Source organism: Argiope bruennichi, chromosome 2, assembly GCF_947563725.1.
Source record: "Argiope bruennichi chromosome 2, qqArgBrue1.1, whole genome shotgun sequence".
Classification (NCBI taxonomy): Eukaryota; Metazoa; Arthropoda; class Arachnida; order Araneae; family Araneidae; genus Argiope; species Argiope bruennichi.
In genome coordinates, this window is record NC_079152.1 from 68678042 (window position 1) to 68693905 (window position 15864).

At 28.3% G+C, this 15864-nt stretch overlaps 1 protein-coding gene across 1 annotated transcript in view; it reads left to right on the forward strand.

The window, feature by feature from the left end:
• Nucleotides 1–15864, forward strand: part of LOC129962213 (agrin-like) — a 282823-nt gene that overhangs the window by 143323 nt on the left and 123636 nt on the right. Inside the window, exon 5 of the mRNA XM_056075952.1 lies at nucleotides 7459–7553. Within this exon, the coding sequence (XP_055931927.1) occupies nucleotides 7459–7553 (95 nt within the window). The remainder of the gene's footprint in view (nucleotides 1–7458; nucleotides 7554–15864) is intronic.

Sequence of the window (15864 nt, forward strand, 5' to 3'; positions counted from 1 at the left end):
ATTGCACTTAAACATGAGCAATAATGAAAATTATCATTTTTTCCTATCAGTCGCGATCGGCTTCATGAAAATTAAAACCTCTAATCAAATTTGAAAACCAATTTTAATAAAGTTTAATTAGAAGTCTTTTATAATTAATCAATTGTTTACAGCATATATATATATGTAATAATAAAGTAATTTGTAGCGATAAAAATGTTAGAATACAAAAATTTAAGGAGAAATGAGATAATAATATCAAATCACAAAAAATTTTCGCCTATAAATTTTAATACACCATACTTATTGTGAATAAATTTTTATTATCAATAAATAATAATAATCCTGAGCGTAAATAGAATAAATTAGTATGTTAAATAAAAACATAAATATTAGATTTATTTCTTAGTTCAATGTAAATATTCCGGAATAGTTATATCAATATTTAGTTGTCAATAACTTTACTTTGAAGATGGCTGATTTCGTTAGATTGGACTCTGAGGGAGCTAACGTCCTATTGCTCAGGAGTCTAATTCACTCTTATTAGAAATCTGATATTTAGTGATAATTCAAATTTTAATCTGGAGTTTCATGGTATATTAAATGACTCTTTTCGATTTTCCACTTTTGGTGGAATCAGGTCTCAATATCCTTGTTTTTCACTCTTCTCACTGCAAAGACACTCCTATTCAGATGTGGATGTTTATATATATTAACATAAAAGGTGATGCACTGTCACCAAAGTTTTAAATTAAATATTTTCTTTCAAAATTATAAACAAATAATCCCTTATTTTAATCTGAAATTAACCTTTATTCACAAGGAAAAGATATGACAACTACTTTTGAAATCTGAAAAATTCATATAAATTAGACAATATTTTGCTCCTAACCTATTCAGAAGTTGATGGTATAGACGTAGATAAGAAAGAATGGCGTATGGAAAGTCTGTTGCAAACGTCAGGGCCTTATGTGTGACAGAGATAAGAAAGAATAAATATCATCGTGGCAATGTCACATTAATATGATTGGATAAGACTAAGTTGACCTTATAAGGCCAGGATAAAAATATCAAGAGATTCCAGGATTTGAAGATTATATTTTCCGGAAAAGGAGTATTCTGTAAGCGGATTATTTTTTTCCCTTGAATTATTTGGTAATGATCATGCTGAGTAACATTGTAACTTTGATTTGTAACTATATCGCGAAGCGAGGCAGTTACAAAAAAGCGACCGCTGCAAACTGTAATATCCTTTATTCATAAAAGTGTTATTACTAGCAGGAAGTTTATGTTTAATTCTAGTAAATATATTTTATTACATTGTGTATGAATATCTATATAAAAAAGAGTTGATTAATGTAAATTAATTTTAGTCATCATATAGCATGTGAGTTTTGAAATTATAATTGATATTTGAAATTTGGGATTTATTGTGGGATAGTCTTGCTATTTGACAATAGCCTTATATATTTAACTGCTGACGAATTGGTAAATAATATCTAAGTTGGCATTATTTTCATTTGTGTATTTTTTGCAGTTGTCTTTTTGTCGTGTTTTAAATGGACATACAAATTGCATTCTCACATAAAGTATTAAATTTATTTTTTTTAAATTAACTATAGTTCTACATTTAAATAAATTTTGAAAACAGTAATATCAAATTAAAGTACGGTTAAAATCAAATTATCTTGTTTCACAGTCATTTAAACAATGCTTGCTTGAAAACACAAAGAAATGAAATTTTTCAGTAATATTTTTATTCTGAAAGAAATATTGATTTATACAATTATCACTAAAATATAACTAGAATTTACCTAAACTAACTCTTTTTTTAAATTTTATTTTTTTATTTATTTACTACTATTTTGAAGTTTTCAACTTTTAAGTTTTCCCTAATTTAACCCTACATCGTCAAAAAGAAATTTTCAACTTCCTAAAGCAGAATTTTAAGTCTTTTTCTGAAAGTCTTTTTATAGTCTTCAACTCCTTTACTTTGAATATATCTACTATATCCTTTTTATATCTTTTTTTTATCTGATTTGATGATAGTAAAAGAAGGACGACTGTTGAGTGAAATAAGATTAATTAGGTGCTTGTTCTAAGAATACGGCTCAATCTTTAGCTACGAACTTGATAGACTCTAAATTGTGTTGTTTACCATTGCTCTTGTGTAGAATTCATGTTTTATTTTTTCACAAATCACTTTTTCTTCTTACCCTTTCAAGTGCAGAGTAGAAAACATATGTGTAATATTTTTGGTTGATTATTTCGCATTCAAGTCTCAATCAATGGTTTCATTTTCTGCAATGCCAAAGAAACATGTTGAACTTGATCAGCAATCGATCTGTAAGATCGTCTTTTAAAAAAAAAACATTTCATGTTCATGAGAAAAGCTCGTCTATAAATAACTCTTAAAACTGCGAATGAATTATTTCATGAATCCACCAGATTAGAAGAAAAATTCAAATGTCTACATGTTTTTTCCATAGACAATATCTACTCCCTCCCGATGTGCATAACTGAAACACATCTAACAGAGGTTTTAAAAATAAAAGAAGCGACATAATGATTAAAACTTAAGTTACTGGTAGTGCAGGGACACAAGAAATAATCGTACATCATTTAATCTTGATTTATATGTAATGTTCCTGAATCATAAACAATCTGGTTATTTTCTAGCCTCAATTCGCATAAAAGCGCTGATAAATTTCTCATAGCTGTTATTATAAAAAAAGTATTACACAGGAATTTTCTTCTATTTATTCAATGAAAAATCGTGGCTTTCACGATTCTTTATAAAATCATATATTATTTCTTAAAAATAAAAAAATAATAGCGTTCATCTTTTAAATGTTTGTATTTTCCTTGATAAAACCATCATACTTTATAATGTATACAATATTTTCTACATTATACAGTAATAATATCTTTCAATTTAATGGATGAATCTCAGAAACTAAATTAGAGCATGAAAAATATAAAGGCGTCAGAGATGATACTAGATTTTTAACAATAAACGTATTAACAAAATTTAGCAATCATTTTTGGTTCCAGCAATATGCATTCAGGGGTTACTTCCAAATCTTTTGTAAATATCTTAAGGCTTAATGGCTTTCAAATACTCATATTTTCTTATTTATCTGTGTACAACTGTTTTGCTTAAAAGAAAATGTCTTAATTAGATCTTAAATTTATATTTTTTCAATGCATTTGCTTTATGGGAATTCGAAATTTCTTTCAAAGGCAGGGGATTAAATAATTTCCTAATAATATTTTAGTAAACACATTTCACATTGAATAAATACGGATGTTTTTTGTGATTCTATAAGCTCATATTTCTGATGAATACAAACCTCTTATTGTTCCATAGTATAAAAAAATGAACTTCATTTATTGAAATATGTCTGTTATGAAAAACAGAAATATGAAAACTAATAGTTTAATAGCAGAAAAAAATGATTATGCCTACTTCATAAATGGTTATATTGTTTTATCACCAAAATTAACAATATAATTTTTACACTGATTGAAGTAGTTTGTTTTCGTAAAACTTACATTTTTTTGTCATATTATTTTGTTGCGATAAAATAATATATTGCTTAACATGGATTCAATAAATTCTGGAATTTATTAGGCAATGCTTGATTCAATTCAACTCGTTATTACAGAGCCAGGTAACATAAGCAAAAGCATTGTTTACCTTTTTGTTATATTCAAAGTATTTTTAATAGGTGTGTGTGTGCGTTTGACATAATTTGCGAAGAATAAGAAAAATATATCACCATTTTATTTTCTTGCAAACAAAAAATTTAGTTTTCTATAAATGTAAGTAATTTCTTATTTCACAGTAAAATTTATAGTTTGAGATTTAAATGTCACACGCAAATAAGAATTGGCTTCACAATTTCCTCAGTAAAATTCGTTTTTACAAAAATATGCTCTTTAAGTTCAGCAATAAAATCCTAGATCAAACTCCCATGATAACACGGTGCAACTAAAGAGTCTGAAAAATATTGTCTTCTCTTTGGCTTTCACTGAAACGATCTCCTTTAACGGAACCCACGTTCAACAGCGCACTTCGACATGACTCTTAAGTCCTGAATGTCATAAAATATTTGTGCATTGTCTTGGCCATCCGAAAATACTGAAGAAGGGCTCTTTCGGGCAAATGGGAAACGGGTACTTTAAAACCCCTTTTGGGGAAAACTGAACTCTCACGTCGCATCCCTTTCTTTTTTATTGAGAAAGATGGGAAATAATAAATCGCAGAGCTTGCTGTGAATTATGAAGCGTAATGGACGTTATCATCTTTTTTTTTCTTTTTTTCTCCCCAAAGTATATGGTCAAAAATTGAAGAAAGAGAAGAAAAAGAGAAAGAGAAATGTGTTAGAGAACGCTTTGGAATTTCCAATGAGATGATTTTCTCTCCATTCTATCTGATGAACCGGAACGATTCTTCTCTTGTTCAATTTGGAGAAAAACAACTGAAAGTACCACTTATCCAAACAAGTTGAACTTTGCTTTTTGACGCTTCACTAACTCCGAACATACTTCAACGAATCAAACCGGCAGTTTCGAAAGGGGAAAAAATTTCCACTTCAAACTGGAGATAAAAAAAATACTAAGAAAAAAAAAGTGCAACTTTTGGGTTTCGCCTTTCTCACTATATAAATTAGAGTACAGGTGTTTGTTTTGAAACAGTTTATTTTGGAAGACCCGGTTTCGGAAGTGGTAATCTTTTGTCAGCAATGATAGTTTTTTTAGCTTCATTTTTAGTTTTCTTTAATTCTTGGGTATCTTAAAAAGTAATCTCTGTCAGCTTTAGTTTTCAGAAAGTTCGTATAAATTATTACCTAAGTTTTGGAAGACGCTTTCATCCCTAATCATCATCAAGCTTTTAAGAAGCCTGTAATACATTATTTACACAAAAAGGACGTGTTATATATTACGATTGATCATATTTCTGTAAAAAATCATAGTAAAAAATGAACTGTAATACCCCTTTTTAACATTCAGTTCCAATATTTCAGTGATACTGTACATTTTTTCGATGGTGGAATGAAGTATTTACATTTGTTATGCGGCGATGAATGATACAATACAATGCTTGGCAGCATTTTTGCTTCATACATCGATCTAGTTTAATAGTAAAGTTATTGTTTTATAGTGTATATATCCATTAAATGGTGAAACATTTTGATGATACAAACATATTTTCTTTCTCAAACTTAATTAAATGGGGTGTTGAGAATTTATAATTTCTTAGATTTCTACAAAAATAATGACATTGTTTTTACCCATTCATTGTTATTTCTCTTATCATTTTAGGCCAGATATAAAGCCACATAACTTTAAAAAAAATGATAGTTTTTATTGTTTATCTTAATTTGTCCGTTTTAATGAAGGGGCTGAAGATTTTATTTACACATTTATTAAAGGTTTAATTTAATGAAAATATGATAATTTGTCAATGAATAAATACTTAACCAAACTAATAAGTTTTATTCTTGCCATTTTCATATCTCTGTTAATCAGTAAATTTAAAATCAATGTTTTTTTTAATTATTTTCTTATTTGAATTGAATATACGTCGCAAGCCAATAACAACGGTTTAAAAAGTATATATTTTTAAATAAAGGAAAATTCAGTATCATTTCAATGTTTCAAAAATGTAATAATTATTTTCATGAGCAGTATTGTGAAATGTATTTCAAAGCAATTTAAAAAGATGTTGAATAAATAAAATGAAGTGATTGAAAATGCATCTATATTTTAGCTAGCATTCTTTAGCAACGAATTCGTACAATCTAAGAAACAACAATCGCTAAGGCATTTTCGAAGCATAATGTTTCAGAATATTGAATCAAAATTTTAAACATTAAAGCATCGTGTCTAAAGTGCTTACTGTTTTATTCCTGATTTATAAACATTGATATTTTTTAAAACTAAACGAACATTTTCTACATATATTTCTTTGGATTTCCTGTATTGAACTAGAAGAAGGGTTATAAACAGAAGAAGGGTTCAGTTACAGATTTCTAATCTTTTGCGTTCATTATGAATTATGAAAAATAGAATATCGTTTACAATATTGAATAAACGAAAATTTATAACATCTAATTTTGCATTTTACAAGATTTATTATGTAAAATGAGAGAAAACTTGATTTAGTCTGTAACATTATATAGTAAACATATAGAAAACAGAAAATATATATATATTATCGTCATTTCTTTCAGCGATAAATAATAAACAGTTTCAAATTCACTACTGCTTTTCTAAACTCGAATGTTCAAAGCATAAACAGAATATTCATAAACAAATTGTTTTCAAATTTATTCTTCGAAAAAAATGAATGTAGTAAAAATGCAAAAAATTATAAGAAATCAAGTATAATGCAAAACAGAAAATACATCATGTTTTCGGAATTATATTTTCACTGCACTCAAAATTTCCCAAGGATTAACTTTTTTTTTATCATTTTCTTCTTTTGATTTATATAAATATTATATATTTTCCAAAACTCTTTATGAATTAAAAATATTAAGAATAAACTAATGTTGCCTTGTCTTGCACAAGAATTTCCATAACTTATATCTGGTTTTTATTATTTATTTATATGTGTTATCCATCAGAAATATACAGAGTCTGAAATAAAAATACTTTAGATTTCAAATCAAAGTGAAGTTTTTTTAATTCAAATTAAAAGAATCAATTATTTTATATCATTTGGTGGAATTTTTAATTAATATTTAAATTATTAATTATCTCAATTTTAGTGGCATCCAAATTTCATACATTAAATATTATACTAGATTTTTATTGAAAAATTGAAAGAGTTTCTGACTTTTTTGTTGTTGTTTTTGTTAATTGTTGTTTTTGAAACTATAAATCGTACAAGCATCATAGCCGTGATGTTAGACTGGAAACAATCTTATTATACTATGAATGGAATAAAAAAAATATTTTAATTTTAAAAATGACAAAACCTAGTTATTCTGATTGTTAACTTTATCATTTTTCATTTATCTTATTTGTTTGAATAGCTATCATTGATTGCGAGGAGCAGAAAAAGGGATTTTTAAAATTCAAATATTATCTTCTATTATTGTTTAAGATCATATAAAATATATATAATAAATAAATAATAATATAAATAAATAATAAAAAGTTAATGTCTTTTCGCTAATTATGTATCTTATATCAAATGGAAAATGAGAAATAGAAACTCTTTATCTCAATATAACTTTGAAGAAGGTAAAATATATGCAGTCTAGAAAAGGATATATTTTTAGTATTTATTTTTTATTTGATTAATTTTATTTTTATTTGATTAAAAGTATTTATTTTTTATTTGATTAATTTTATTTGTATTTGATTAAAAGTATTTATTTTTTATTTGATTAATTTTATTTGTATTTGATTAAAAGTATTTATTTTTTATTTGATTATAGAATTTTATTGTTTCTTCTGTTCCAGGTGGGTGTGAACATAAACATTGTGAATATTATGCAGCATGCGAAAGCGACTCGGAAGGAATTGGAAGATGTGTCTGTCCGAAAAACTGCCTCAAGGTAAGAGGATCATTCAACAGATTTATCAATATTGTTTTAAGAATTTTCTTAAACCAATACAAAGGAAAAACTATCTTTAAAATTAATCAAGGAAGAGAAACAAAAATTAATCCTCTTCATAGAACCATTTGACTAAAATTAACTAGCAGTTCTATGAACAAATTTGCTATATTTGACATGATATCTAGGTTTATTCTATTAATTTAAACCAAGAAAAAATTAACTAGGAAACACTGCAATGAAAACAGTTAGTAGATAATGCAGGCTTATTAACATAATGTCTGACTAATTACTAACGACTTGGAAAAATCAAATTGGGGATATCAAATATTATAACAATCTACAATTAAATTATACAAAAAAGTTTTATAAAGAAGTTATTTGTTTTTTTCACGCTCACTGAATTATGTTATAAATTATCATCTGCCCATGGCTACCAAATAAAATAGTGGAAGTTGTTTCCATGAAACTTTCTCACATATTCTTAAATAAAGGTCTTATTTTCTTTTCTTTCTATAAAATTGTGGACTTTCAATAAGGCAGAGAATGCCTTATATAGCTTTGGCAAACAATATTTACGAAATATAGATTTTTTGTCATGAGTTTAGCATTTTCAATTAATCTATGTCAATAATATATATTCTAAACGCACTTTTACTGGCTGAATGACACCAAAATTTAATATAAAACTACACTTGTAGACATTAGGTAACACATCAAATTTTGTTGCTTTAAATTATTGCGTTTAAATGTTAGTTAACGTTGAAACGCAACTCCAATAATCACAAAAGTAATAATATCGGTAATATTGATGAAGATACATCAATATTATCGATGTTATCTTCATAGCGCTTTTCATTTTGTAATTTTAGAGTTCACTTGTATTCACACAGCCAGACAGACTTTCGGTGAATGAATTTCTTTCAAAATATGATCGAAATCTACAAATTAAATCATAATTCCATATACCAAATTTCACCATTTTAGCTGAAATAATTTTTGTTATCGTGTTCACAAACTAACAAGAGGCCCTAATGCCAAAAATATGTTTCTAGGACTCGAATACATCTGAAATGTAGAGATTCCTCAAAGGGTCCAGTTCAAACATTTTAACGATTACAGCACTTCTATGTTTCGTACGGTGCAAACATAAAAATCGCTATGTATCTAGCCATAGTATTTATCTTTAATTATTGATCGCAGTTGACATTTTTATCTGTATTTTGAATACTATAAATTCAACACTTTTCAATGTAAAATAACAGTTAATTATGTGAATATTCTTGATTTTCGTTCCCATCATGATAAATGTTTTCCATCTCAAGTCTACCCTCGTAATGGAACTAATTTTAGAAATAGAAAAACAGGCTCATATGGTATTTCATCGAAGATTTTCTGAAAAAAAAATCGAAATATTTCAGTTAGAAAGTTTCTATAATCAGACAAGGTTCTTATGCATAATTATTTACTGACTAAAAGGTTTCTAAATAAATCTACCACAGATATTCACAAAATGGCCTGCATTTCTCAGAGATTGTTTAAAGTTATCAAAATCATCAATGTGGCCAGCAGAAAAAAAAAAAAAAAAAACCTTGAAAATTTAATAATATTATATCAATAGTAGCAGTATTCTTATTTAAATGAAGATGGCGCTACTAGACTGTATTTCTTGCACTGTAATTAGAGATGTAAGAAACATATTTGACAACGTCAATGAATACATTGACTATATTTTTATTTAGCATTTTCATTCTATTGCAAATTTTCTTTTTATGACAACGTATAGGTGTTATGTTTCAATTTCTTGTTGTTTTTCGCACTAAATATAAAAAGAATGGAACTTGAAACTTCTTTAATTAAAACGATTTCTGTTTTAAAAATCATGCATTTGCAATTATGATTTTATGATATGAAGAAATTGATCGATTTTAAATAAATGCGCATGACATTTCTGCTAAAGTGTTGCCCATATAATAACGATCTAAATGAAATGAAACAAATTCAAATAAGTTTCTTAATTTATATATATGTCTTCGAGAATTTTTTTTTTTTTTAAATACGGAAGATTTATTAAGAAATCGTAAAGCTCTTAGGTAGTTACTTATAATTATAATCAATGCTTCAGAGGGCGAAATTCTATATCTTAACCAGGAGATTGTTAAATCCCATAGTTCTGAATCTGAATCTTGTAACTAGAAAAATTTAACAGAATTCAATTTATTCAGAAACTTTTGAACTTTTGTTAAAAGCTTGAAATGGAACTGAGCATTTAAACTAACGAAATTGTTTTTGAAGGAACTGAAACATACCGTGATAAATCTATCAACTTAAAAATAAAATTAGATAATAAAATTGTAAATTTCCTTCCTATAGACACAGCTGGAATTTTCGAAAATTTCAATATGTGAAATTTTAAGTTTAGTTATATTTATGTCCAGTTTTATAGCAACACCAGGGATATTTTGGGACGGACATCGTAATTTTGAACCGCGGTCAGATGACGAGGACGATACCTGATCTGACAAACCCTCTCCACACCACATCAGTGGGAAGAGATTTGACCATGGCGGATTTAATGTGCAACAGACCCCCTTACACGACAGTTCTTCGGCGGAATCGAAGTCGAGAATGGGGTCTCGAACCTGAAACCCTGCGGCTCACGAGACGAGACCTTATTACCAGGCCACCACGGCCCTTTGTGAACTTTTAAGCTACTGAAGTCGAGTAAAACATCAACAGATATATAAATATTGATGACGGTGATGAATTTCAGAACTTGTTAGATGCAGCTGCCTGGATTTCCACCAAAAGAGTTCATAGATAGTAACATATAGTCTTTCTTCAAGTATAAAGAAATCACCAACTTTATAGAATTCAGGTTTGCAAATGACGGATTACTCTTAAAAATCTATATCCCAGAATTTTTAGGGTTGGTTTAAATCAAATATATATATAAATATATATCCTCCCAAATTACGAATTAAAAACTTTTTAGTATTTTGGAGGTATTATGGTAAAAAATGAAATTCATTCAATCATGCTTGTAGAATCCATACTACCAGAAAAAAAATCTGAGAGCATGCGATCGATTCTGTCAGATTAGGGAAATTGTCATGTATACAAAAAATTTCAATAATTTGGGGAATTTTCTAAGCATTGAAATTGAAAGTGAATAGCCTCTTCAATTGGCATGGATAGTCTTTTCTCTCACAGCTGAGTTTGGCACCACTATTCCTAACACAGTTTCTTGTATTTATGAAAGGGATTCAAAGATAAAAATATCTTTACTGTTGCATATGGTGCGATGAGAAAACAGATAATTCTTCCAAGTGTTTTAAAATGCTCAATCTCTCATTAGTGGATAAAAAAATATGATAAGAAAGAAAAAGTCTTGACTAAACTGACTGAAAAATGTAAAGATGAAAAAAAGTTTAAATTTTAGTGAAGTGTTTGCTTTGCAATAAACGCCGTGAAATGGTTATGCACAAAGAATTAAAAGTTTCTTTAAATTCCGAAAAAAACAACCCATATCAGATAATGAAACGAATAAACTTTTGGTGTCAAGCCAAATGATGCTAACCATTTTTGGAGACACTTTTTCAACATTTTTTTGCCAGCTAGTAACAAGGATTTTGCATACGGAAAGAAATACTAAAGATGTTATGGTATAAAAGTTAGAACAGTCAATGGAAATGGCCCAGGTGGATTAAAAAAAAGCCAGATAAATAACCTATGCATGAAGTAACAGAAGTAAATGAAAAAAATCAATATGAAAAAGAGAAAAGGCAAGATTTCAAAATTTTCCACTATGTCTCCAAACTATACGGATGTATTTACTTTATTTTCTAGTCATTACAAAAATGTGACATTATCACTTTGGATTTTCAGAGATTTTCATTATAGCCGTCTAGTGAGAATCATAGAATTTAAAAAAGTTAATATCAGAAAGAGCTGCAAAAAAATTCATGTTTGTCTTGATCGAAGAGAAGAGATTTTGTAATACTGATTGAAGGTTTCAGAGAGGGTACATAAATTTAGAAAAAAATGTCAACTTATTCACAGAAAGAACAAAATACGTTTTAACTGATAAAATCTTTAAGAGTCAAATCCCATTGTCAAGGTACCGTACATTGGTCCATCTCTCAAATTAATGGATGCACCAATTACTGCACCATGCAGGTACTGAAATTTTCATCTCTAACTGTGAGAAGATTATTGAATTATTGAGTGTGTCTATTTGTGAAAAAATTTGCTTGAAGTGTGTTTGTTATGTGCATAAGATTCAAAGAAAAATCAATTCAAGCAACATTCGTACCCCTGCTAGAGGACCACAAAAAATATACTGGAGTTTTTGCGATTACCTGTATTTATTTGTCTAGACTACTCTAAGTATTGTTTGTAGAAAAGGCACGGATTTCTGTTTTTGCACCATTATTGTATCACTTTTTTGTTGTTATTTATTTTGTACCATATTGTTATTTATTTACACCTTTTACTGTGCTGTGCACTTCAAATTAACAAAATCATTATAAGTATATTCCTCTAGGATGGCATTTAGAAGAATCATAGTTAGAATAGTTGGAGTTAACATCATATATATACAGACATTGGTACAACTTTGTGCGAGTCAATAATGCATTAAAAAGACGATTGGAGAAAAAAAAGTATATTTTTTCAACTGAGAGAATTAATTGTAAATCAATCCTATAAAAAATGGCTTTTTTGTATAGTTTCAAGGAAAGAAGAGTTCAAATGGTAAAAGAATTTTTCAAGACTTTTTAAGATGATGAAGGGACAGAGTTAAAGCCTTTCACGACTGCACATTTTATGCAAGGGATATGAACAATGATCTAGTAAGAAATGTGAAGAATAGTTTAAATGATCGCATTTTTCGTATTTGCTAAACTTGACATTTATCTATATTCAAGGTTTACAATTCTGAGCGATGTTACTTTATAGAGGCGAGCGAAGAAGAGAACCTTACAGACAGGTAATGTAAAACTCTGAATAAATCCATCAACTGGCCTTTGAGAGGCAAGTTGTTGCATTACTTTGTTCAGGGATTTTCTGGTACAGGGACTATTTCTGGTACAATGTTCTGGTTTAAGAGGGGAGAAATCAAAACAACTGAGAGAAGAAAAAAAAAAAGGTACATCCACATTTTGAACTCAAGAATTATCAAATTCAAAATAAGCTGTAGATTCCAAATTAGTCTTCCCCCTACAAACATCTCTGAACATTCAGATTCATATAACTGATACACTAAATAAGTCTCAGGCCTATAACTTCTAAAAATCGGGCGAAAATTGAACATTCCTCATCTGTTAAGCCTTTGAAGAGAAAAACGGAGTCATTGCACAATTAGAAAAAAAAATAGATGTTATGGAGGTATTTAGGAACATAAAGGACTAGATGAATATAATTTCATTAAAATTTTTTGTCACATTATGATTACTTTTGTTCTTTGATAAAAGTTTTTTTTGTTTGTTTTTTTTCGTGTTCATGTTGCTATTTGTGTTAATTATAAATAGAAGGGTACTTGTCGCAGTCTATTGATTTGTGTATCCCTATGGAATAAATGTTTAATATTATTCGTTTGTAATTATTATTCTATTATAAGTTGAAACAAATTGATTTTGTATAATAATTTATCTATTTTTTATAACTCCGCGCAAGCTAAAAATACAGGATACTCAAGAAATTACAGGAGGTATTCAGAGCCCTGTAGCGTGTTATGTACTGGACGAAATATAACAAAATTTGGCCACCATACTCATTAAAGTATGCAGTTTCGATTTATCAAGAAAAAAAAATTGTACCAAAATCACCGATATTGAATATCATGGCTCTGAAAGTGCATAATGTATTAAAAAAGAATATAAAACTGCCAATGTAAATTGTAAATAGCAATACACCAAATACCGAGGAAAACCGTTTATTATAGCAACGTACAAATTTGGCTCAAGGTGACCACCAACTGGATGTTCCAATAAGTGCATGTGGTACACGATGTTTTCTACTGTGGCTCGCAGCCTATCGACATTTATTCGTCTGACATGTAACGTTATTTGATCTTTTAAAGTAGGAATGTCAGGAACATATCCTTGATACACAACGCCTTTCAAGTGAACCAGAACCGCCCCACAACCAGAAATTGTTACTTTACCATACTTACCATTACTTACCATACTTTATTGAGTATGGTGGCATAAATTTTGTTCATTTCGTCCAGTACATAACACGCTATAGGGTTCTGAACACCTCTGTTATTACTTGATAAGCTATAACTCTCGAGAATAAGCTCGAGTGCATTTGTAAAAGTTGAATGCAATAGTAATTATAATTGTTGTATTCAAAACACGGAAATAATAATGCGTATTTATTAATCTAATTTTCACTAAATCCAATATTGAATATCAAACTTTCAATTGTGTTCATTTAATCTATTAAAATATTGAAAACCAGTAATAGCAAAGCATTGCCAGATTACTCTAGACCAATTAAAAAGTATTTATAACCTGTGCATCAAATTATTTATAAATAACAGAATATAAATTTTATCGAGTATTTCATAAAAAAAACACCTTGTTCTGCTAATGTATAAGGAATTATCTGAATGATCAATTCGCAGCAAATAACACAATGCTCTGTATTCTACCCGCGTTTATATACTGCTAAAAGCTCACGTACGTGCTCTCACACAGTGGATCGATTATGCATCGGTGATGGACCCATTAAGCAACAACACTTTAAGCGAACTAATCATGAAAAAAAAAATAACTTGTTTGCAATTTCAGGGTACGTTTTGTTTCTTTATCTGATGTGTATCCCTGAGGAATAAATGTTAAAATTTAATTATGTATTATCATTTTTAATTTGTAATTATAACAATGCATTATTTTATTTCATTTACCAGAAATTTAAAGCAATTAATAAACAAACAAGTAATTATTAACTCAACAATAGTCAAAATAAAAGGGCTATACTAATTGTTATTCGCCAGTGCATTTCAATAAATTAAACTCACATTTTCAATTATTAAATAATACAAATAAAGGCAATTAGTGGAAAAATAACGCCCTTTGCATCTTTTAAATTAAATACTCTTCGGTTATTAGGAATTTAATCACGTCATTTTAAAAGCATTAGACTTATTAGTTGCTTTAAAATTACCCTAAAATTTAAAAATAAAAATCAATTCAATTATTTTAACTCGATATAAAATGAGTACTTTAAAGTGATTTTTTTACTGTTTAATCAAGTTGACAAAGACGTCTGCATTAGTGCAATTAAATGACCTAAGATACAATAGTTCCTTACCATTTAATTAATCTTTTACCATCATTAATTTTGCAGAACCTTGATAAAGTTATATTTCATTTTTGCTAATCAATTATCATTTATTTTTCATTAAACTTCTGGAGATGCTTCTGAATTCATTAACTGTTCAAAGAGATTTTCATTAATCTCTTAATCATCTGGCTTGAACAATTTTTCTTCCCCCAGCATATTTGCTCCGTCCTTTAAGACGATAAACAGAAGAGATTTTCAGAGATTTCCGATGCTGACTAGAGATTTCATCCATAAATGAAATATTAAATTATTATATTATTTTCTTGTTAATTTTTCCTGGCTGTTTTTTTATCCCTTTGCCATTTTCCACTCGTTTATCTATTCCGCTTTTGAAGTTATTTGCATTTTCTGGCATTAATCGATTCTTTATTACACCAGATTGTTGCTTGTAACTGTGCAGCTTTATTTGACAAATGATGCTGGTAACTAAGGTTCTATCAATCAATCTGTAATAAAACATAAAGCTTTTGCCATTACTTATTATATTGTAATTTACAAGAAATTTCGTAATCATAAAATTATGCAAAGGAAATTTTTCTAATAATTAATGATGTTTCATTGCATATCATTAACGTATAATGCTACATTCTAAAACTCCAGAAGGCTATTGTTTCAAAATCGTCAATAATTATGTCATTATTACGCCTCGTTTTTTACAGATTGATTAGAAATAAATAAAACACATATTACATATCATAAAAAATTATAGATCATATTTTAATACGTATATTTATCAGTTGTACGTATAAATTAATCATTATTTTTTTTTCAAATTGTGCATAAATAAGGATACAACTACCCTCATTTTCTTAAAGAATGAAATGAAACTATACGCAACTATCGTTATTTCTTTTACCATATTTATTTTCATGGTCCACGGAGGCATTGGAGTAATGTCTCGGCTTCGGAACCAAAAGGCTTCAGATTCAAGACCCGATTCCACCGAAGAGCCGTCGTG